The sequence below is a fragment of the Haliotis rubra genome, unplaced genomic scaffold (genome assembly GCF_003918875.1).
Source record: "Haliotis rubra isolate DU_JTF1 unplaced genomic scaffold, ASM391887v1 Scf383, whole genome shotgun sequence".
Lineage (NCBI taxonomy): Eukaryota > Metazoa > Mollusca > Gastropoda > Lepetellida > Haliotidae > Haliotis > Haliotis rubra.
The window spans coordinates 773,480-799,836 of record NW_025767061.1 but is presented as its reverse complement, the minus strand read 5'-3'; the positions used below and the strand labels follow the sequence as shown (position 1 = coordinate 799,836).

Below are 26,357 nucleotides of genomic sequence, written 5' to 3'. Positions count from 1 at the left end.
TAGACTTCAGCATGCACTGGACCCCGGTATATAGACTTCAGTATGTACTGGACCCCGGTATATAGACTTCAGTATATACTGGACCCCGGTATATAGACTTCAGCATGCACTGGCCCCGGTATATAGACTTCAGCATGCACTGGACCCCGGTATATAGACTTCAGCATGCACTGGACCCCGTTATATAGACTTCAGTATGTACTGGACCCCGGTATATAGACTTCAGTATATACTGGACCCCGGTATATAGACTTCAGCATGCACTGGACCCCGGTATATAGACTTCAGCATGCACTGGACCCGGTATATAGACTTCAGCATGCACTGGACCCCGGTATATAGACTTCAGCATGCACTGGACCCCGGTATATAGACTTCAGTATGTACTGGACCCCGGTATATAGACTTCAGTATATACTGGACCCCGGTATATGGACTTCAGCATGCACTGGGTGTATAGACTTCAGCATGCACTGGACCCCGGTATATAGACTTCAGCATGCACTGGACCCCGGTATATAGACTTCAGTATGTACTGGACCCCGGTATATAGACTTCAGTATATACTGGACCCCGGTATATAGACTTCAGTATATACTGGACCCAGGTATATAGACTTCAGTATATATTGGACCCCAGTATATAGACTTCAGTATGCACTGGACCCCGGTATATAGACTTCAGCATGCACTGGACCCAGGTATATAGACTTCAGCATGCACTGGACCCCGGTATATAGACTTCAGTATGCACTGGACCCCGTTATACAGACTTCAGTATGTACTGGACCCCGTTATATAGAATTCAGTATGCACTGAACTACGTCATACAGACTTCAGTATGCACCGAACCCCGTAATATAGACTTCAGTATGTACTAGACCCCGGTATATGGACTTCAGTATGTACTAGACCCCATTATATAGACTTCAGTATGCACTGGACCACGGTACATAGACTTCAGTATGCACTGAAAATCGTTATATAGACTTCAGTATGCACTGGACCCCGGTATATAGACTTCAGTATATACTGGACCCCGGTATATAGACTTCAGTATGCACTGGACCCCGGTATATAGACTTCAGTATATACTGGACCCCGGTATATAGACTTCAGTATATACTGGACCCCGGTATATAGACTTCAGTATATACTGGACCCCGGTATATAGACTTCAGTATGTACTGGACCCAGGTATATAGACTTCAGTATGCACTGGACCCCGGTATATAGACTTCAGTATGCACCGAAAATCGTTATATAGACTTCAGTATGCACTGGACCCCGGTATATAGACTTCAGTATGCACCGAAAATCGTTATATAGACTTCAGTATGCACTGGACCCCGGTATATAGACTTCAGTATATACTGGACCCCGGTATATAGACTTCAGTATGCACTGGACCCCGGTATATAGACTTCAGTATATACTGGACCCCGGTATATAGACTTCAGTATATACTGGACCCCGGTATATAGACTTCAGTATGTACTGGACCCAGGTATATAGACTTCAGTATGCACTGGACCCCGGTATATAGACTTCAGTATATACTTGACCTCGTTGTATAGACTTCAGTATGTACTGGACCCCGGTATATAGACTTCAGTATGCACTGGACCCCGTTATACAGACTTCAGTATGTACCGGACCCCGTTATATAGAATTCAGTATGCACTGAACTACGTCATACAGACTTCAGTATGCACCGAACCTCGTAATATAGACTTCAGTATGTACTAGACCCCGGTATATAGACTTCAGTATGTACTAGACCCCAGTATATAGACTTCAGTATGCACTGGACCACGGTACATAGGCTTCAGTATGCACCGAACCTCGTAATATAGACTTCAGTATGCACTGGACCCCGGTATATAGACTTCAGTATATACTTGACCTCGTTGTATAGACTTCAGTATGTACTGGACCCCGGTATATAGACTTCAGTATGCACTGGACCCCGTTATACAGACTTCAGTATGTACCGGACCCCGTTATATAGAATTCAGTATGCACTGAACTACGTCATACAGACTTCAGTATGCACCGAACCTCGTAATATAGACTTCAGTATGTACTAGACCCCGGTATATAGACTTCAGTATGTACTAGACCCCAGTATATAGACTTCAGTATGCACTGGACCACGGTACATAGGCTTCAGTATGCACTGAACCCCGTTATATAGACTTCAGTATGCACTGGACCCCGGTATATAGACTTCAGTATATACTGGACCCCGCTGCATAGACTTCAGTATGCACTGGACCCCGGTATATAGACTTCAGTATGCACCGAAAACCGTTATATAGACTTCAGTATGCACTGGACCCCGGTATATAGACTTCAGTATATACTGGACCCCGGTATATAGACTTCAGTATATACTGGACCCCGGTATATAGACTTCAGCATGCACTGGACCCCGGTATATAGACTTCAGTATATACTGGATCTCGTTACATAGACTTCAGTATGTACTGGACCCCGGTATATAGACTTCTGTATGCACTGGACCCCGGTATATAGACTTCAGTAGGCACTGAACCCCGTTATATAGACTTCAGTATGCGCTGAACCACGTTATACAGACTTCAGTATGCACCGAACCCCGGTATATAGACTTCAGTATGTACTGGACCCCGTTGCATAGACTTCAGTATGTACTGCACTCGGTTATATAGACTTCAGTATGCACTGGACCAAGGTATATAGACTTCAGTATATACTGGATCTCGTTACATAGACTTCAGTATGTACTGGACCCCGGTATATAAACTTCTGTATGCACTGGACCCCGGTATTTAGACTTCAGTATGCACCGAACCCTGTTATATAGACTTCAGTATGCACTGGACCCCGGTATATAGACTTCAGTAGGCACTGAACCCGTTATATAGACTTCAGTATGCACTGAACCACGTTATACAGACTTCAGTATGCACCGAACCCCGGTATATAGACTTCAGTATGTACTGGACCCCGTTGCATAGACTTCAGTATGTACTGCACTCGGTTATATAGACTTCAGTATGCACTGAACTCCGTTATATAGACTTCAGTATGCACTGAACCCCGTTATATAGACTTCAGTATGCACTGAACGACGTTATACAGACTTCAGTATATACTGGATCTCGTTATATAGACTTCAGTATGTACTGGACCCCGGTATATAGACTTCAGTATGCACCGAACCCCGGTATATAGACTTCAGTATGTACTGGACCTCGTTGCATAGACTTCAGTATGTACTGGACCCCGTTGCATATGCTTCAGTATGTACTGGACCCCGTTATATTGACTTCAGTATGCTCTGGACCCCGGTATATAGACTTCAGTATGTACTGGACCCCGTTATATAGACTTCAGTATGCACTGGACTTCGGTATATAGACTTCATTATGCACTGGACCCCGCTATATACACTTCAGTATGCCCTGGACCCCGTTATATAGACTTCAGTATGCACTGAACCACGTTATACAGACTTCAGTATGCGCTGAACCACGTTATACAGACTTCAGTATGCACTGGACCCCGATATATAGACTTCAGTATGCACCGAAGTCCGTTATATAGACTTCAGTATGCACTGGACCCCGGTATATAGACTTCAGTATATACTGGACCCCGTTGCATAGACTTCAGTATGCACTGGACCCCGGTATATAGACTTCAGTATGTACTGGACCTCGTTGCATAGACTTCAGTATGTACTGGACCCCGTTGCATATGCTTCAGTATGTACTGGACCCCGTTATATAGACTTCAGTATGCACTGGACCCCGGTATATAGACTTCAGTATGTACTGGACCCCGTTATATAGACTTCAGTATGCACTGGACTTCGGTATATACACTTCAGTATGCCCTGGACCCCGTTCTGTATAATTCAATATGCACTGGACCCCATTATATAGACTTGAGCATGTACTGGACCCCGTTATATAGATTTCAGTGTGTGATTTAATCGTCAGTATGTGTTGTGTGTTTACGAAATGAGGAAGTTTTAATAAAGTATTTTTATTCCTATATAGAAATTAATATGGCAACACTCGTCATCAAGATGACAGGAGCTTTATTTACACTATTCTGTAAGTAAAAGCAAACAATATTTTTAAAAATATAAGTGTCACACTGACAGTCTGAGACAGTATTTGGATTTTGTGTACCATTTACAAGTATGGTATTTAAAGTTTTCTTGTAAAATATGTTCATGCAATTGTTTGAAAACAGAAAACATTTTATTCGAGCATATATGCCTTAACTAAGAATAGTTCCCCTTCTGTCAAGATGTTACACAATATGTCACTGAGAGGCTGGTGACACGCCTGCATGCAACCAGAACCTCCGCTTCATTAGTTACAGGCTACAGAACGGTCTGACTATAACTATATATAATTCGGGCTAGGTGTCATTAAAGTAGTGTCGGTGCTGGTAAAACTACATGCCCAGTTGAAACGCATGCAGATGCTGTTCTCGATGTTCCAGCTTTGGCAAATTGGAATAAAAACATCAAACACATTAACATATCAATCATAATCTAATCTACATTATGCAGTATATGCGTCTTGACAAATCATTCTCCACATTCTCCCACAAAACCTTTCGAGTGGTTTACAACAACCGAGAGACTGCAGTGTGCCGCTCGCTGTTTGCCGCGCTTTGGAATTTTTGTACAAATGACATGCTTGACTGAACCTTGACTGTACCCTGACTGTACTTTGACTGTACCTTGACTGCACATCACAAGTTGTGAAAAATAGACTCAAAATTAAAGAAAAGGGGAGTTGGGCGTTGGAAAGTTGAAGTCAGTCCTTTTGTCGGTCTGAAGCTTTATGGATAGAACTGAATATGAAACAAAGAGGGTGGTTTAACTGGTCTCTTTTATTCCCTGGTGCAGATGGGTAATTCAGTGGAAGGACATTGGCTATTTCAAATGCATCATATCATCGATTAAACTAAGCTAAAGTGAAATCATAGTTTTATACTTCGGTTAAAAACCTTTCAATTTTCAAGAGTCATGTGTTAGAAACGTCAGGCTCGTAATATACAGAATGTTATACTGGAGAACTTTTTAAAAATACCCAGTTTGCCGTAATATGATTTTTTAATTAACAGCATTCTTAAGTCAAATAATGATACTCAGTGAAGTCTATGTAATAGTGCACACTGACGTCTATAATATATAGGCATATATAGATATAATATAATGGCATCACACACATATTGAATCACTGTAAATGACGTGAAGTCTATATGATATCCTTTACTCAGAGAAATATTACCTATATGATTAAATACTATGTCCCAAACAATAATAAGTGTATTTATAAGTCCATTCGCTAAGTGAATGCTGATAACACTAACAATCTGGGCCCCGTTCCTCAAAGCGATTGTAACACTACAATAGTTGTAAATCACTACAATTCAATTGTAACTTTAACTTACAATCACTCCAAAGCAATTGTAAGTTACAATAGTTGTAAGTTACAATCAATGCCGTAAGTTGCTTATGACCGTCTGTAACTTCCTTACGATCGATTGCTGTGTATGAACAAGATGGCGGTGTAATTCATAAACAAAGGAGACAGAAATTTGGCCCTGAGAGGATATTTCGATACCGTTGTCGTGTTCTTGATGTTTACAGTGACGCTGTAATATTTTCAAGGTACAGAATGACGAGGGCTTCCATTCTGAAACTGGTAAGCATGCTAGAACCTGGGTTATCCTCGGACTCCCAGCGTTTACATGCACTATCCGTAGAAAGCAGGATTTTGATTACTTTGCGATATCTTGCTAAGGGTGGATTATTTTTCGTCTGCTTGAAAGGGGAAGCAACTCTCACGAACCGGAAGTAATGTAAACGCATTATATCTAACGATTGTAATTTACGATCGAAAGAATTACAATCGCGATACTTACAATTCCCTTACAATAGCTTTGAGGAACGACAATAAATTCTTATTTACGATAATTGTAAAGTTGATCGTAGGGCTTACAACTGTTTGTAGCTGCGATCGCTTGAGGAACAGGGCCCTGATTATTATTATTATCCAGGATAACTAAAGCTGCTTGGAAGGTTGAAAGTCACGTGAGTTATCCCACCGGGTACCCATTTTCTGCTGGGTGAACAGTGGCAATTTTGAACAAACTCACTTGCCATGCTCTACACGGACTACAAATACATTGTTCAATGATCACAAATTACAAATCTTAATTTTACCGTGGTAGTTGTTTTGAAAACTCGATTAATCTAAAGTTGCTAATTCTTATAAAGTCAGCAATTAGTGGTTAGATGCGTGACTTTGTAAATGTTGTATAACATGACAACCGAGAACTGCTCGTGCTATTGGCCACTTTTTGCCAAGTGAAGACTTCTGTATGTACTGGAGGCCATTATATAAACTTTTGGGACATAGGTTCTCGTAAGGCATTTAGAAGTTGGTATTCAAGTAAAAGGCAAATATTATGGATATCGTTTAAAAGCATCATAACCATGACGCCCTTGACATGTTCAGGGTCGTACCATGGGTGGACCTCGGAGGCATGGCGAAGACGCTAATAGGAGCAACGTGTCTTTTAAGATATGCTTTTGTGTCAAGGAAAGGCATCCACTGACAAGGTGTTGGAAAGTCTCCGTACATTCATTGCACAGTCGACATTTCATATTGATATTTTGTTTAAGAATCACATTTAGGCGATTGCGAGTGCGAAGTGACTGGTTCTGAGCAGCAAAAAAGAAAGCCCTCAGTTTCACATTTAAGACTAGCCGACTTCATCTTGGCGAAGGAGTCAGTTGGATTGCTATTCTCTTCCACATGTACACACTATGTACACACGGTGCAGTGGTTTTCCCAGAAAGCTTCTGCACAAATAACCGACTCTGGGCAGACTTGGTGAAGGACTTCACCTGGTTTACTCCCATCGCTGTACCGTCCAGCAGTAGATAGCTATCTTTTATTACGAACATAAAATGTTTTCTTCACATAGTCATAAACTTTATTAAAGAGGAAAATCCATCACCAAAACATTTCAGCCAAAAGTAATTCAGAGAAACAACGTTGACACAAACATGACACAAACATGATAACACATGTATCTACGATATGCATAGAGCATAGACATTATCTCCATTCAAATACTCCTGACCATTATATATATATCTGTCACACAACACAACAATTCACACACACACAAACACACACACACACACACACACAAATATATTACTACGCAAGACATCTTTACAACATTGAACCCCTACAGGTTGATTGTCAAAATTTCAGAAATATATGAAATTCAAGTTATCTAATACCCTTAGCTCTTCCATCACATAGGTCCATCCGGTTCAGAGTTGATGCCGGACACGGTCCACCGGACAGTACGTCAGATAGAAGGTTTCTCGAGGGAACAAAAATAGTTTTTTTAATGCTGGTTAAACACTTCTTTCTTTATAGCTATATGATTCTTCCTTGCGTGAGGCTTGTCAGAGTGTGAGGAACATTGGTATGTCTTCCAACTACATTTTACTCACCATCTTTTATCACAAAAGTAGCGGGTCATTTACTGAGAAGTAATGGTCAAGTTAAAACCGCTTTGGCTCAGAGCCCTTAAGTGACCCTACAGTGACAACGAACATTTTTCGTGGAAATTGTGATATGAAACGTTTGGAAAATCTAACCATAAAAATCTAACAGCTGGTCCCATATGTTATGTTTTGCTTCGTTTGTCGCTTTGTTTCCTGAAATCTTTTTACCTCTTATAAATGATATGGGAGAAGCTGCCTTTTCCCTCCAGTGTGTAAACCCTTCCACATGTATCTGCGTTGCGTTGCAAGAAACACACATTATTCCTGTTATAAATACATCCTCTATGAAGAAGTACGGAAAGAACTTGGCATTTGCAAGTACACATCTCACATAATCCATAGTCATAACATAGGTATTTCCTGCTGCATATCGAGGATACAGATGGAAAGGGTAGACAACCCTTGGTATGCCCCATTTGCCCAGACGGAACACAGTTGGATGCATGTAAACGAACCCAAGAACAGTGTTCACCGGCTTCAGTTGTGTCAGTAACCTACCAAGACGGTCAACATCTGTAAACGTGTCATCGTCAGCCTTCAAGACGTATTGTGTGCCAGGGTAATACTCAGCCACGTACTTTAGTCCTGATAACACTTTCAGTGTAAGATTCTTATATGAGTCGTAAAAGTTACCTTGTAAAATGTCCCCATAGAGTTTGCTTTCTTCCTTTAGGATAGCGTCACATTCCTTGCTCCCTGTATGTCCAAATAAAAATATAATTTTTATGTTCCAAGTCAGATTGCTTCCAGGCCACCTTTGTCCATAAGCGACACTCCCATACGTTCTTCTAATAGCCGTTCTGTGTCTCAGTGCCTGTGATAACACCATTATGATTAGGAAAGGATTATCCTCACCATCCGATGTTGGTAGTATGTTAAACGCTGTTGAATATTTGTTCAGTATGGCCTCGTTGTTTTCAAAATATGACCATGCAATGTGTGGCGTGTATTCGCGGAAGACCGGAACATATCTGAATCTGGGTAATGCGCGCACTCTTCTTTGTGTTCTTTTTCCATCAACTTCAACAACCTTCGTTCCTTCTCTGCCTTTGTCCTTGTGATTCACGGCTCTCTTTATCGACGTGAGTCTGTCTTTTCTCTTCCGTTTCAGGGCTTTCTTTATCGACGCGAGTCTGTCTTTTCTCTTCCGTTTTGGTGCTTTCTTTGTCAAGCTGAACTTATCAGATTGTTGTCCTTTGTTGGTTAACTTTATGGTTTTGTTTTCATCTGCAACAGATATGTGGCTTCTGTGAAAGTCGAGTTTCTTGCTACTTTCCCGGCTTCTAACATCCCTGTGTTTTGCATCTTGAATATGCCGGTCTGGAGCTTCCGTCGATAGCCAGAATTTCCAAACAAATATGTAAATAGTAATTAGAAGAATTCCAACGCTTGCATTAAAGCGCCAGTTTGTTCTCAACCTGGAACAAAAAGTAAGGTGAATCACTAAAGATAGTTCACAAATGCCTATACGCAGTATTACACAGGATCATTAACTTCTTCAACGTCCCTATTTGGTAGTAATTTAAAAAGCTCTCAATAAAATAGGACCTCTGCAATGGACTATGATTAAATTCATTATAATTATGGAAATGTGTATTTATCGCTTTCATATAATACTCATAAATAGAAAACTGAAGTAAAAACCTTTTCTTGGTCGTTAGTTCGAGTAATAGGTTTATAATTCATTACCAACGTTGGTCTGTGAGGACCATACCATTGGCAAGATGTTCCAACAAATTTGTAAACATCAACGATATTCGATGTTTCTCCACATGCACCTGACACATCAAAATACTCAATATCTGTAACGTGGCGTTCCAAATTAACGTAGAAGCCAGATGGCACTTTCTTCAGATAAACTTCATGTAATCATGCAATTAAAGACATATGTCAATAGGAGCCAAATCAAGCAATGAACCAAACCCGTAGTCAGAGTATAGCTTGTTACAAGCGCCAGTCAAGTAATGAACCAACCCCGGATTCAGAGTATAGCTTGATACAAGCGCTAGTCAAGTAATGAACCAGCCCCGTAGTCAGGGTATAGCTTGATACAAGCGCAAGTCAAGTAATGAACCAGCCCCGTAGTCAGGGTATAGCTTGATACCAGTGCTAGTCAAGTAATGAACCAGCCCCGTAGTCAGGGCATAGCTTGATACAAGCGCTAGTCAAGTAATGAACCAGCCAAGTAGTCAAGGTATAGCTTGATTCAAGCGCAAGTCAAGTAATGAACCAGCCCCGTAGTCAGGGTATAGCTTGATACCAGCGCTAGTCAAGTAATGAACCAGCCCCGTAGTCAGGGTATAGCTTGATACAAGTGTCAGTCAAGTAATGAACCAGCCCCGTAGTCAGGGTATGGCTTGATACAAGTGTCAGTCAAGTAATGAACCAGCCCCGTAGTCAGGGTATGGCTTGATACAAGCGCAAGTCAAGTAATGAACCAGTCCCCGTAGTCAGGGTATAGCTTTGATACAAGTGTCAGTCAAGTAATGAACCAGCCCCGTAGTCAGGGTATGGCTTGATACAAGCGCAAGTCAAGTAATGAACCAGCCCCGTAGTCAGGGGTATGGCTTGATACAAGTGTCAGTCAAGTAATGAACCAGCCCCGTAGTCAGGGTATAGCTTGATACAAGCGCAAGTCAAGTAATGAACCAGCCCCGTAGTCAGGGTATAGCTTGATTCAAGCGCAAGTCAAGTAATGAACCAGCCCCGTAGTCAGAATATAGCTTGATACAAGCGCTAGTCAAGTAATGAACCAACCCCGTAGTCAGGGTATAGCTTGATACCAGCGCAAGTCAAGTAATGAACCAGCCCCGTAGTCAGGTATAGCTTGATACAAGCGCAAGTCAAGTAATGAACCAGCCCCGTAGTCAGGGTATAGCTTGATACAAGTGCTAGTCAAGTAATGAACCAGCCCCGTAGTCAGGGTATAGCTTGATACAAGCGCAAGTCAAGTAATGAACCAGCCCCGTAGTCAGGGTATAGCTTGATTCAAGCGCAAGTCAAGTAATGAACCAGCCCCGTAGTCAGGGTATAGCTTGATACAAGCGCTAGTCAAGTAATGAACCAGCCCCGTAGTCAGGGTATAGCTTGATACAAGTGTCAGTCAAGTAATGAACCAGCCCCGTAGTCAGGGTATAGCTTGATACAAGCGTTAGTCAAGTAATGAACCAGAACCCCCGTAGTCAGGGTATGGCTTGATACAAGCGCAAGTCAAGTAATGAACCAGCCCCGTAGTCAGGGTATAGCTTGATACAAGTGTCAGTCAAGTAATGAACCAGCCCCGTAGTCAGGGTATAGCTTGATACAAGCGTCAGTCAAGTAATGAACCAGCCCCGTAGTCAGGGTATGGCTTGATACAAGCGCAAGTCAAGTCAAGTAATGAACCAGCCCCGTAGTCAGGGTATAGCTTGATACAAGTGTCAGTCAAGTAATGAACCAGCCCCGTAGTCAGGGTATGGCTTGATACAAGCGCAAGTCAAGTAATGAACCAACCCCCGTAGTCAGGGTATAGCTTGATACAAGCGTCAGTCAAGTAATGAACCAGCCCCGTAGTCAGGGTATAGCTTGATACCAAGCGCAAGTCAAGTAATGAACCAGCCCCGTAGTCAGGGTATAGCTTGATTCAAGCGCAAGTCAAGTAATGAACCAGCCCCGTAGTCAGAATATAGCTTGATACAAGCGCTAGTCAAGTAATGAACCAACCCCGTAGTCAGGGTATAGCTTGATACAAGCGCAAGTCAAGTAATGAACCAACCCCGTAGTCAGGGTATAGCTTGATACAAGCGCTAGTCAAGTAATGAACCAGCCCGTAGTCAGGGTATACAAGCGCTTGATACCAGTGCTAGTCAAGTAATGAACCAGCCCCGTAGTCAGATACAAGCGGTATAGCTTGATACAAGCGCATACAAGTCAAGTAATGAACCAGCCCCGTAGTCAGGGTATAGCTTGATACAAGCGCAAGTCAAGTAATGAACCAGCCCGTAGTCAGGGGTATAGTGCAGTTGATACCAGCCCCGTAGTCGCTAGATCAAGTAGTCAATGAACCAGCCCCGTAGTCAGCTTGATACAAGCGCAAGTCAAGTAATGAACCAGCCCCGTAGTCAGGGTATAGCTTGATACAAGCGTCAGTCAAGTAATGAACCAGCCCCGTAGTCAGGGTATGGCTTGATACAAGCGTTAGTCAAGTAATGAACCAGCCCCGTAGTCAGGGTATGGCTTGATACAAGCGCAAGTCAAGTAATGAACCAGCCCCGTAGTCAGGGTATAGCTTGATACAAGCGCAAGTCAAGTAATGAACCAGCCCCGTAGTCAGGGTATAGCTTGATACAAGCGCAAGTCAAGTAATGAACCAGAACCAGCCCCGTAGTCAGGGTATAGCTTGATACAAGCGTTAGTCAAGTAATGAACCAGCCCCGTAGTCAGGGTATACAAGCGCAAGTCAAGCTTGATACAAGCGCAAGTCAAGTAATGAACCAGCCCCGTAGTCAGGGTATAGCTTGATACAAGTGTCAGTCAAGTAATGAACCAGCCCCGTAGTCAGGGTATGGCTTGATACAAGCGCAAGTCAAGTAATGAACCAACCCCGTAGTCAGGGTATAGCTTGATACAAGCGTCAGTCAAGTAATGAACCAGCCCCGTAGTCAGGGTATGGCTTGATACAAGCGCAAGTCAAGTAATGAACCAGCCCCGTAGTCAGGGTATAGCTTGATACAAGTGTCAGTCAAGTAATGAACCAGCCCCATAGTCAGGGTATAGCTTGATACAAGCGCAAGTCAAGTAATGAACCAGCCCCGTAGTCAGGGTATAGCTTGATTCAAGCGCAAGTCAAGTAATGAACCAGCCCCGTAGTCAGAATATAGCTTGATACAAGCGCTAGTCAAGTAATGAACCAACCCCGTAGTCAGGGTATAGCTTGATACCAGCGCAAGTCAAGTAATGAACCAACCCCGGATTCAGAGTATAGCTTGATACAAGCGCTAGTCAAGTAATGAACCAGCCCCGTAGTCAGGGTATAGCTTGATACAAGCGCAAGTCAAGTAATGAACCAGCCCCGTAGTCAGGGTATAGCTTGATACCAGTGCTAGTCAAGTAATGAACCAGCCCCGTAGTCAGGGCATAGCTTGATACAAGCGTTAGTCAAGTAATGAACCAGCCCCGTAGTCAGGGTATAGCTTGATTCAAGCGCAAGTCAAGTAATGAACCAGCCCCGTAGTCAGGGTATAGCTTGATACCAGCGCTAGTCAAGTAATGAACCAGCCCCGTAGTCAGGGTATAGCTTGATACAAGTGTCAGTCAAGTAATGAACCAGCCCCGTAGTCAGGGTATAGCTTGATACAAGCGTTAGTCAAGTAATGAACCAGCCCCGTAGTCAGGGTATGGCTTGATACAAGCGCAAGTCAAGTAATGAACCAGCCCCGTAGTCAGGGTATAGCTTGATACAAGTGTCAGTCAAGTAATGAACCAGCCCCCGTAGTCAGGGTATAGCTTGATACAAGCGCAAGTCAAGTAATGAACCAGCCCCGTAGTCAGGGTATAGCTTGATACAAGCGCAAGTCAAGTAATGAACCAGCCCCGTAGTCAGGGTATAGCTTGATACAAGCGCAAGTCAAGTAATGAACCAGCCCCGTAGTCAGGGTATAGCTTGATACAAGCGCAAGTCAAGTAATGAACCAGCCCCGTAGTCAGGGTATAGCTTGATACAAGCGTCAGTCAAGTAATGAACCAGCCCCGTAGTCAGGGTATAGCTTGATACAAGCGCAAGTCAAGTAATGAACCAGCCCCGTAGTCAGGGTATAGCTTGATACAAGCGCAAGTCAAGTAATGAACCAGCCCCGTAGTCAGGGTATATGGCTTGATACAAGCGCTAGTCAAGTAATGAACCAGCCCCGTAGTCAGGGTATAGCTTGATACAAGCGCTAGTCAAGTAATGAACCAGCCCCGTAGTCAGGGTATAGCTTGATACAAGTGTCAGTCAAGTAATGAACCAGCCCCGTAGTCAGGGTATAGCTTGATACAAGCGTTAGTCAAGTAATGAACCAGCCCCGTAGTCAGGGTATGGCTTGATACAAGCGCAAGTCAAGTAATGTACCAGCCCCGTAGTCAGGGTATAGCTTGATACAAGTGTCAGTCAAGTAATGAACCAGCCCCGTAGTCAGGGTATGGCTTGATACAAGCGCAAGTCAAGTAATGAACCAACCCCGTAGTCAGGGTATAGCTTGATACAAGTGTCAGTCAAGTAATGAACCAGCCCCATAGTCAGGGTATAGCTTGATACAAGCGCAAGTCAAGTAATGAACCAGCCCCGTAGTCAGGGTATAGCTTGATTCAAGCGCAAGTCAAGTAATGAACCAGCCCCGTAGTCAGAATATAGCTTGATACAAGCGCTAGTCAAGTAATGAACCAACCCCGTAGTCAGGGTATAGCTTGATACCAGCGCAAGTCAAGTAATGAACCAACCCCGGATTCAGAGTATAGCTTGATACAAGCGCTAGTCAAGTAATGAACCAGCCCCGTAGTCAGGGTATAGCTTGATACAAGCGCAAGTCAAGTAATGAACCAGCCCCGTAGTCAGGGTATAGCTTGATACCAGTGCTAGTCAAGTAATGAACCAGCCCCGTAGTCAGGGCATAGCTTGATACAAGCGCTAGTCAAGTAATGAACCAGCCCCATAGTCAGAGTATAGCTTGATTCAAGCGCAAGTCAAGTAATGAACCAGCCCCGTAGTCAGGGTATAGCTTGATACCAGCGCTAGTCAAGTAATGAACCAGCCCCGTAGTCAGGGTATAGCTTGATACAAGTGTCAGTCAAGTAATGTACCAGCCCCGTAGTCAGGGTATAGCTTGATACAAGCGTTAGTCAAGTAATGAACCAGCCCCGTAGTCAGGGTATGGCTTGATACAAGCGCAAGTCAAGTAATGTACCAGCCCCGTAGTCAGGGTATAGCTTGATACAAGTGTCAGTCAAGTAATGTACCAGCCCCGTAGTCAGGGTATAGCTTGATACAAGCGTTAGTCAAGTAATGAACCAGCCCCGTAGTCAGGGTATGGCTTGATACAAGCGCAAGTCAAGTAATGAACCAGCCCCGTAGTCAGGGTATAGCTTGATACAAGTGTCAGTCAAGTAATGAACCAGCCCCGTAGTCAGGGTATAGCTTGATACCAGCGCTAGTCAAGTAATGAACCAAACCCGTAGTCAGAGTATAGCTTGTTACAAGCGCAAGTCAAGTAATGAACCAGCCCCGTAGTCAGGGTATAGCTTGATACAAGTGTCAGTCAAGTAATGAACCAGCCCCGTAGTCAGGGTATGGCTTGATACAAGCGCAAGTCAAGTAATGAACCAGCCCCGTAGTCAGGGTATAGCTTGATACAAGTGTCAGTCAAGTAATGAACCAGCCCCATAGTCAGGGTATAGCTTGATACAAGCGCAAGTCAAGTAATGAACCAGCCCCGTAGTCAGGGTATAGCTTGATTCAAGCGCAAGTCAAGTAATGAACCAGCCCCGTAGTCAGAATATAGCTTGATACAAGCGCTAGTCAAGTAATGAACCAACCCCGTAGTCAGGGTATAGCTTGATACCAGCGCAAGTCAAGCAATGAACCAAACCCATATTCAGGTTATGACTCGATACAGGCGTCAGTCAAACAATGAACCTACCCCATAGTCAGGGTATGACTTGATAAAGACGCCGGTAAACAATTAACCAAACCCGTAATCAGGGGAAGACTTGCTGCATGCGCCAGTCAAGCAATGAACCTACCCCGTTGTCAGGGTATGACTTGATACAGGAGTCAAGTCAAGGAATGAGCCTACCCCGTAGTCAGGGTATGACTCTATACACGCAAGTGACTGAGTGACCACGTTTCTCACTCTTAAACCTGCCAAGGGTAAATTATCAGTGTTGGGTGTGCTCTGCTCAATCAAACGTAAAATGCCCGCGTTTTGATATCCGCAATCAGGCACAACGATAGTGTAATTTAGTGTAAACACATTAAGTTTGATGAAGTGTAAAAGAACTGCAAAGTAAAACGTAACGCAATAATACGAATGTGATAATGGAAAATACAAAATTACCTTGTATTACCTTATTTTCTATGTTTCTAAAGAAAAGAAAAATTAAAGGAAACAATTAAGACTAGAATCCGCCAAAGTTTACTCCACTGAAGATTGGATATTAAGAAGTTATATACACATCTAGAAGTCTTGCAATTAAATGTTACCTCGGAAATACTTCATTGTAAAGATTCATAATATTTATGAAGCATATGCATCCATATGTGACATCACACGCATTAACATGGATAAAATATCAGGCAATGGTTACCTGATGGTCTTCATTGAAGCCGATTACAACCATCCACGGTGAAGGTCTTACAGATTGAGAAAGCATTCTGGTTCTCAAGAAAGCCAGTGTGTAATTACTCGTCCTACACGGCAACACCTGTGGTGTTTATGAGAGATCGACAATATATTGACTTCTACTGCGAACTTTTAGCTTAAATAGTGGGCATTGAAATGCTTTTCAAATGTAATAATTTACGATCGATATAATCCATTACAAATGTGCCAGGCATTTACGATGAAAACTGTCGATATGTCGCATTAATTGTCGCAGTTCAGTAGAAAAAAATATTTAAAGCACGTTAATGCGACATTGCGACAAATTGCCAAAATGTCACTGAGCTATACCCCGAAAATAATTCTAGTTATAAACAGTTACACACAAAGGATATTTCTACGGTATGAAATACGAACGACAGTCAGTCACAAGTTATCTGTGGCTGGCAAATAAACACATCGTTTATTTACAAAGATAATAAGCTTACTGCCTTCTACTTTTTTTAATTTTATCAAAGGGTTTTATAACTTTAATCAGTTGTTTCTTAACCATATGCTACTACAATTGACGCTGCTTAAGGTTTCTGTGGACTGTTTCATACTTTGGTGTGTTTCTCGGATATTCTCATGTAATACTGTTCACAATAGACAACTTCAATTCTGTTTAACCGTACTAGTCGTTTTGAATATGTATCGTGTATACTCAGCCTGTATATATTTTGTGAATGCCCACTGTCGTAACGTATTGGTACATCAGACGAATAATGTTCAATCCGTATAAACGTATCCGTATTAATTGTGTAATTATTGTATATTATTGCTGTTCCTTGTAATTGTATTGTACTTCTGTAAATAATTATAACGTGCTATAAAACGGGATTCCTCTCAGGTTTCAATATTAGTAATAGGGACGTTTTTCATTATAATGTATTTAATATTCAATTTTACGGAGGGTCATTCCGGCAAGGTGAAGGCTATTGTTCTGGCTCCACAGACTGCGGTCTCTGGGATTATGTCGACTGCTTATTGCAACGCTACGCCTGTTGTCTTCGGCCATTATGCCTGAGATGATAGCAAAGAATCAACATGTGTTGCCAAAACAAGCGACAATATACATGACAATTTTTATAGATAATCTATCCCCAAATGGTGTCATGTATTCAATTTCTTCCAACTTCTACATGCTTTTCGAAGACTACTATATATACACAAAGAACTTAATTAAGCACCCCTGTATTTTCGCAATGATAGGTTTTCAACACATACATAAACTTCTCGTGGTGACCACGATGGAAAAACATGAGTTTTTCTGACCCGTATGATCCTTTTACTCATAAAAACGACAAAATGATTGGAATCCATGTTGATTTTATTTTGACAATTGCTCATTAAAAAACAGACTGATTTTTTAACAAAACCATGTCTGTACTAGTATGGCCCTGTTTAATGTTGAATTTATTGGTGAATGTGAACATTCAAAATGTCATTTTGCGTGTCTTGCACGATTTAAGGTCTACCGAGTGTGATGATGATGATGATTTAGGGTTTAACGTCGGCTTTTAGCTGTAGCCAATGTCGAGTGTATAACCTCCATATGACCATGACAGCCAGCACTCTCCTCCTCATACTCCCTGATCCTCTGAAGGGGCAATCTACGCCATTCCTCGTGTAAAGCAGCTTCCAATTGGGCCAGGTTCTGTACAAGGGATCCCTTGGACACAACGACCAATCATGTCCCAGATATGCTCCAAAGGGTTAAGATCGGTGCTCATTCAATCGTAAGATATGTCAGGGGGTACTTAACTAAGGTCTTTGTGTATACATTCTCTGTGTGCTATCTACACCCGAGCGGTTTGTTTAGGTTTGACAGTGTTCAACTTCAATTTCTATGCTGTGTCAGCAATTATACATTCCTAAATGACTGAACAACTATCTAATTTGGAGAAGTCAGTTCAAGACTACAATAGCATGGAAGATATCGATAAAATCCACGCTAGAACAGTTTTTGATGACAGACTTCCTCATTGATTGTAATCGGACTATATTTGAATGGACGTAAAAGGCGGAACAAACTCACGCATGTTCCAGTCCTTGGAAAATGGACAATATATAATGTGTTTTTTACATATGATCATTTGTCACTTCGATGGCGTTTGTCGCGTCCATTTTGTAACAGGCTTAAATATTCCCGAATGAATATCTTCCTTCTCAATGACAATGACAATACTAAATTACCCAAGGGGAATTCTTTGTACATTTGAAAGTGGTCACATGGTTACATATTAAAAATGACATGAAGGTTAATAAAACACAAAACAACACAACAGACAGACAAAGTTAACAGTCATTTAAAAGTCGAATACTTCCTGGAATAGAAGAATTCCATGTGGCTTTCTATTTGTAATATAACACGGAATATATATACCATTGAAAGGATATATAGAGATTATTACACAAGCAATTGTGTCATATGACTTATACGAAACGAGTGTGAAATATTGTTTCATACATAAGTTTGCATGAGTTTAGTATAAGTTAAATGGCACTCTAGCAAGTGTAATAATTTCTTTATTTTCTAGTTATGTATGTGAAGATCCATCAGAAAATAGTAAGCTTTACGGTAACGAAAATGATGCAAGCAAAACCTGGGTCATGGCGCAATAATACTCGCCAGGGAGGTCAGTGAGAAGGTTCTACTTGTCATAATAGTGCACACTTACGACTCCAACGTCTAACTGTAGAATATGCTAAAGCTATATAATATGAAAATGTTATCTGTATCGACATTGCTATCATAACTGACCTAACAAAGTATTTGTCGTTGAGGATCGATACAAGCTATCAGAGTAGTGACGGAGACAAATTTCGGCCAATCAGGTACGGCCAAAGTGATCTGTGCACATGTGCTCATACTGAAAATATTAACTTGGTTATTTTCAACCATTTGGATAATAAACTGCAATCTTAATGTCACACAGGACGTCAATCAAGCCATCAAGCCTTGTTTTCGTTGGCCAACAATGCTTCGGATAGTACTGAAGCTATTAACAAGAGTGTGTGCCTTCACATTAGGAATTAGAAGAAGTAATTTCCACTACAAGCAATACGGGTAGTCTGAACTTTATAAAGTCTGAATCTGGATAAAGTCTGTTAAATAGAAGGGGATGCTAGGGAAGAGACAGAGACGCAGCATATAAGAACACTATTGTTTCCACAGTGATTGAGTGAGTTTTGGTTGTACGCCTCTTTTAGCAACATTCCAGCAATATCACGGCGGGGGACACCAGAAATGGGCTTCACACATTGTATCGATGTGGGGAATCGAACCCTGGTCTTCGGCGTGGCGAGCGAACGTTTTAACCACTAGGCTGACCCACCGCCCCATTGTGTCCACAGAAAACCATTTGACAGCCTCAAATGTCATACCACTTGAAATGACAGAATACATTAATCTGGAGGAGTGAAACCACACGATGCAACAGATTTGGAAAAGAATGTCGTTTGTGCTTGATTAGTTTAATGATAATCATTTGAAATCGGCCAGGCAATGTTCAATCCAAACACTTTTATTCCATTCAGTTTAGATGTTAAGGCATTAATCCACTGAATGACAGCTTGGCGGAGGAATGCAGTCTGATGCTTTAAGGGCTAAGGTACGATTGACTGTTGGAGTAGATGATACACCTGAATACAAATGTATTTATCAGTGCTGTGGATGTGATCTGGGTATCCACGAACAATTAACACGCTGATTTTAAAGTGCCGCATGGACTTACGCAAGGATGGCTCATCTCACGAACACTGTTAACGTTGCAATCTACATCAATCACTTCGCCCATAATACCAATAGCTTAAATTGTGGAATCGATATTGATGATTCAGAGGTCATGTTATAGGCTACTTAAGAGAGAGACTGCCGCTGCGTTCAGCGAGGCGAAGTATTCAGATAATATTTAAGACTATGCATCTAACCAGTTAATAGAACCCCTAACAATGAACCAGTCAGGCTCTTCCCAATGAAGGGGGCATGGTAGACCAGAGCACGAAATTAACTACATCGACATGTGCAGAGAAATGCTAATTCACACAGAGAGATGACAGAGGGAACTGTATCAACGGAAATAAGTTCACAATTGATACTTTCTTCATGAAAGACCTGCGCCATGAAACATATGTAACTAACATCATAGACACCACCTTACTACTTTTAGATGAATCCTGGATGTAGCCTAGCCTTATCTAAAGAAGTGTGTCGCAATGGTAAGTCGCTGGTCCCGCTATAGAGCAAACTGTCTCAGGTATTGTGTGTGTGTTTCTTTATCAGTGTCCCCCTAACCTAGTTTATGCATTGCAAATGAAATATGTCTCAGTGAAAAAACGATTATGTCAACACATTATGTAACCCAAAGTGCAGGCGTCATTTATAGTGAACATGTCCTAGTGGGTTTAAAGCCTTTCATCGTAGGACTACCTATATGTTATAGACGCTTCATCTACTTGGTGCTGTCAATCTCCAACTATCTACTCTACCCTGTCAATCTCCAACTATCTATTCTGCTTTGTCAATCTCCAACTATCTACTGTGCTCTGTCTATCTCCAACTATCTACTCTACTCTGTCACTCTCCTATCTACTCTGCTCTGTCAATCTCCAACTATGTTCTCTGCTCTGTCAATCTCCAACTATCTATTCTGCTCTGTCAATCTCCAACTATCTATTCTGCTCTGTCAATCTCCAACTATCTATTCTGCTCTGTCAATCTCCATCTATCTATTCTGCTCTGTCAATCTCCAACTATCTACTCTACTCTGTCAATCTCCAACTATCTACTCTACTCTGTCAATATCCAACTCTCCTCTCTATTCTGTCAATCTCCAACTATCTATTCTGCTCTGTCAATCTCCAACTCTCCTCTCTATTCTGTCAACTCTCCAACTACTCTGTACTCTACTCTGTCAATATCCAACTCTCTCTCTATTCTGTCAATCTCAACTCTGTCACTTCTGTCAATCTCCAACTATCTACTCTACTCTGTCAATCTCCAACTATCTACTCTCCTCTCTACTCTGTCAATCTCCATCTACTATCTGTCAATCTCCTCTACTCTGTCTGTATCTCAACTCTCTATTCTGCTCTGTCAATCTCCAACTATCTACTCTACTCTGTCAATATCCAACTCTCCTCTCTACTCTGTCAATCTCCAACTATCTACTCTACTCTGTCAATCTCCAACTATCTACTCTACTCTGTCAATCTCCAACTATCTACTCTACTCTGTCAATCCAACTCCATTCTGCTCTATCTCCCAACTACTCTACTCTGTCAATATCCAACTCTCCTCTCTATTCTGTCAATCTCCAACTATCTACTCTACTCTGTCAATCTCCAACTCTCTCTCTACTCTGTCAATCTCCAACTATCTACTCTACTCTGTCAATCTCCAACTCTCCTCTCTATTCTGTCAATCTCCAACTATCTACTCTACTCTGTCAATCTCCAACTATCTACTCTATTCTACTCTGTCAATCTCAACTCTCCTATCTACTCTCAATCTCCATCAATCTACTCTACTCTGTCAATCTCCAACTCTCCACTCTATTCTGTCAATCTCCAACTATCTATTCTACTATTCAAATCATCGGTATCTTTATGTAACGCCTACTGTATTGGTAATACATCTGCAAATACAGCATGCTCCGACTTGAAGATTGATTATAATTATCTTAAAACATTTTATATGTCAAACTCTGGAATACATTATTATCATGTATTATTATATAAAATCCCTCTGACTGACAAATTAAAGCATGCGAAGATCGTTATTTCCACCCTGGTTAACTACGTCTTGGCTTCTTTGGCGGTCTGCCTATTTAGTGGAGCAGATAACTGAAAATTTCAAGAGAATCGTTCACTTCTGGAAACAAGCACCAAAATTGGCACACATACTCCTGGGGGATTGCTCTATTGATAAAACCCGTTAGCCACCTAAAAATTAAAGATGGCTGCCATTTTTCAAGATGGCCGCCATTGAATATAACGAAATATTGCATTTCGCAATAAAATTGCAGAGACCTATCCGATTTGAACGATCTTGGTGTCAAATCATATATTTTGGACTATGCAGAATCCGAATTTTGAACCTTGGACTCATTCACTGGCTTCCTTGTACCATATATCAGTCCCCAAATCCAAAATTCACGTTACGTCTGACTATGCCAAACTGCATAGGTCTCTGCAATTTTATTGCAAAACGCAATATTTCTTTATATTCAATGGCGGCCATCTTGAAAAATGGCAGCCATCATTAATGTTTAGGTGGCTAACGGGTTTTATCAAAAGAGCAATAACCCAGGAGTATTTGTGCCAATTTTGGTGCTTGTTTCCAGAAGTGAACGATTGTTACATATGAAGGGACGCGGCGCACCAGCTTATCATCGACTCCACGTTAACCTCTACACCACTCTTTTCCCCGACACACACTTATCATCAACACCACCTCTCCACGACACCAACTTATCAACAACACCACTTTATCCCCGACACACCTTCTCCTCGACATACAGCTTCTCCTCGACACCACCTTATTCCCGACACACCTTTTCCTCGACACCACCTTATCCCCGACACATCTTCTCCTCGACACCACCTTCTCCTCGACACCACCTTATCCCCGACACATCTTCTCCTCGACACCACCTTATCCTCGACACCACCTTATCCCCGACACATCTTCTCGACACCACCTTCTCCTCGACACCACCTTATCCCCGACACATCTTCTCCTCGACACCACCTTATCACCGACACACCTTCTCCTCGACACCATCTAATCCCCGAGATACCTTCACCTCGACAACGCCTTATCCCCGACACACCTTCTCCTCGACATGCACCTTCTCCTCGACACCACCTAATCCTCGAGATACCTTCTCCTCAACACCACCTTATCCCCGACACACCTTCTCCTCGACACCACCGACACCACCTTATCCCCGACACATCTTCTCCTCGACACCACCTTCTCCTCGACACCACCTTATCCCCGACACATCTTCCTCGACACCACCTTATCCTCGACACCACCTTTATCACCGACACATCTTTCGACACCATCTCCTCGACACCACCTTATCCCCGACATCTTCTCCTCGACACCACCTTATCACCGACACACCTTCCTCGACACCACCTAATCCCCGAGATACCTTCACCTCGACAACGCCTTATCCCCGACACACCTTCTCCTCGACATGCACCTTCTCCTCGACACCACCTAATCCCTCGAGATACCTTCTCCTCGACACCACCTTATCCCCGACACACCTTCTCCTTGACACCACCTTATCCCGACACATCTTCTCCTCGACACCACCTTCTCCTCGACACCACCTTATTCCCGACACACCTTCTCCTCGACACCACCTTATCCCCGACACATCTTCTCCTCGACACCACCTTCTCCTCGACACCACCTTATCCCCGACACCACCTTATCACCGACACACCTTCTCATGGCCCCTCCTAATCCCCGAGATACCTTCTCCTCGACACCACCTTATCCCCGACACATCTTCTCCTCGACACCACCTTATCCCCGACACATCTTCTCCTCGACACCACCTTATCACCGACACACCTTCTCCTCGACACCATCTGGTGTCCCCCGCCGTGATATTGCTGGAATATTGCTAAAAGCGGCGTAAAACTAAACTCAGTCAGTCAGTCAGTCCTCGACACCACCTTATCCCCGAGATACCTTCACCTCGACAACGCCTTATCCCCGACACACCTTCTCCTCGACATGCACCTTCTCCTCGACACCACCTTATCCCCGACACAACTTCTCCTCGACATGCACCTTCTCCTCGACACCACCTTATCCCCGACACACTTTCTCCTCGACACCACCTTATCCCCGAGACACTTTCTCCTCGACACCACCTTATCCCCGACTGCCTTCTACTCGACACCACCTTATCCCCGAGATACCTTCTCCTCGACACCACTTTATCCCCGACACACCTTCTCCTCAACAACGCCTTATCCCAGACATGCCTTGTCCTCGACATGCACCTTCTCCTCGACGCCACCTTATCCCCGACACACCTTCTCCTCGACATACACCTTCTCCTCGACACCACCTTATCCCCGAGATACACCTTCTCCGCGACACCACCTTATCCCCGACACACCTTCTCCTCGACACCTCCTTATCCCCGACACACCTTATGCCCGACACCCCTTCCCCGACACCAACCGAATCATGTACACCATCATATCCCCGAAACCACCGAAACACACCTCATCCTCGACACCATTTTATCCGCCCGTCATAATATGGATCCATTTCACTACATTTAGCTCGTGACTACATGGATCCCAGTCAACACATCATCCAGTCACGTTTAACTTGTTGATCCCAAAGCTCCACCTGCATCCCACTTTGTAACCACCTGGACCCGCGGTATTTGATCCCCTAACCCGCACTCTTCTTCGTAGAGTCACCAGTTACACACCCGTTTTCAGGCACAGATCCGTTAACAGATCGAGCTTGTTTTGTTAAGTATTTCTTCGCGGCGAGTTCCCATTCTTCATGGGCGATCATGTGTGAGCTATATCAAAGCATTACAACATCAACGAAAACGTTTCTTTCGCGGCAAGGTCACATCTATGACAGACTGGAGGTGAAACATATCAGCCATGAGACACCAGGAAGGTCCGCCGTTCAGACGCGAGATAAAGAGCCCGTCTGTCCCTACTTTAACTATGACACTTGGTACAGTGGTACGTGGCAGCAGAATACATGTTTTGTTTAGCATCCCGGTAGTATTGTGTTTGTTGCTTAACACTGTCGAGTTGCTAAACATATATACTGAGGGGAAAAAATAAGGGATCACATGGCAGCACAAGTGTTCCTTTCTTTGTTTCCAGGTTTCTTCACAAGCTATGCGATACAACGCTTGTGAAGACACCTGGAAAAAAATAAAGGAACACTTGTGCTTCCATGTGATCCCTTATTTTTTTCCTTCAGTATATATTCTGCAGTATAAATATATTCTAACCATATTGAATCGTTTTGGTGAGTGATGTGTCAAGTTTGGAAACATTATCAAACACTCCACTATAGGTAAAGGGACTTGATTCGATTTTTCCCTTGTTTTGAGTCTAGAGTTAGTTTTTATTCGTAAAACATATAGTTACAAATATGAAACAGTGGTGTCTTTTATATCTAACAGGTTGGTAGAGTCAGGGAAACGTCTCTTTGACCATTATTGAAACTATTTGAAACAACATTGAAATATTGAATTACGAACGCAAATTATCTCACTTGTTATCATGCTAAATATTTTCATGACACTTATATCCACTCACATGTTAGTAAGCTATTACCATCCGTGATAAAATATCAGTTCCGTCTGATGCACTGCGATAAACTCTGTGAAAGCTATGTTTACACCTGACGCGCAAATTGTCTATATTAGAGAATAATAATCAGATAGCATGACTGAAATATCATACTCGTCTCCAACCCTTACAGCTAGTCACATTCTAGTCAGCGCCACTACATTTAACCATATATGTTGTATGCATTGAAAGAAAACATACATGCATGCATCACATGGGAAAACCCGTGCTATAGAGTGCATGCATAACAGTGAGGTCCACAAAACATGCTATAAATAAAGTACTTCCTTTCACAGACACTCAACCAATGAAATCTAATCTCGCGCGGCCGAGGCCACAATGATCATTTTACTTCCTGCTCTGTTATACCGTCCTCGATCAGTGTTAGATGTTATGTTAGGACGGGAGATGTGTTCACGCTGTCGTGGGGATTGTACTTGTGCATGGAGGTGATGGTGAGTATCAAACAGCTGAATGTATACCGCCTATATATAACATAACAACTATACCTCTTAGTCAATCAGTAAATATGCTTCGTTGTTAAGGTTACAAGTGACGTATGTATGTCACATATATATGTACCCTGCATCAGTACGACACAGTGCTTTTGTGTTTGTCTTTTGTTGAGTCTGTCTGTCTGTCTATCTGTCTGTACGTATGTAGGTACGTATGTGGGAGTGTCTGTCTCTCTGTCTATAGCTACGTACGTATGTGGGAGTGTCTGTGTGTCTGTCTTTCTGTCTGTACGTACGTATATTGAAGTGTGTGTCTCTCTGTCTGTCTATACGTACGTACGTATGTACGTATGTGGGAGTGTGTGTGTCTCTCTGTCTGTCTATACGTACATACGTATGTGTGTGTATGTATGTATGTATGTATGGATGTATGATGGATGATGGATGTATGTATGTATGTATGTATGTATGTATGTATGTATGTATGTATGTATGTATGTATGTATGTATGTATGTATGTATGTATGTATGTATGTATGTATGTATGTATGTATGTATGTAT

At 42.5% G+C, this 26,357-nt stretch overlaps 2 protein-coding genes across 5 annotated transcripts in view; one reads left to right on the top strand and one right to left on the bottom strand.

Annotated features, from left to right (window-relative positions):
* Positions 1-7,620: 7,620 nt before the first annotated feature.
* LOC124286459 (beta-1,3-galactosyltransferase 1-like) lies at positions 7,621-24,424 on the bottom strand. The gene is made up of 2 exons (XM_046722837.1): positions 24,237-24,424; positions 7,621-9,020 (listed from the first exon to the last, which is right to left on the bottom strand). Exons 1-2 carry the CDS (start codon positions 24,251-24,253, stop codon positions 7,691-7,693), a joined length of 1,347 nt encoding a protein of 448 aa, XP_046578793.1. The 5' UTR covers positions 24,254-24,424; the 3' UTR covers positions 7,621-7,690.
* A 1,254-nt stretch (positions 24,425-25,678) lies between these two features.
* Positions 25,679-26,357, top strand: part of LOC124286441 (phosphoinositide 3-kinase adapter protein 1-like) — a 43,963-nt gene continuing 43,284 nt past the window's right edge. For 2 of the 4 annotated variants that reach the window (XM_046722820.1, XM_046722821.1), the window contains exon 1: positions 25,681-25,795. The gene's annotated coding sequence lies outside the window, so the exon portion shown is untranslated. Of the gene's footprint in view, positions 25,796-26,357 lie in introns of all 4 variants that reach the window. The other 2 variants (XM_046722818.1, XM_046722822.1) reach the window with 2 other exon arrangements.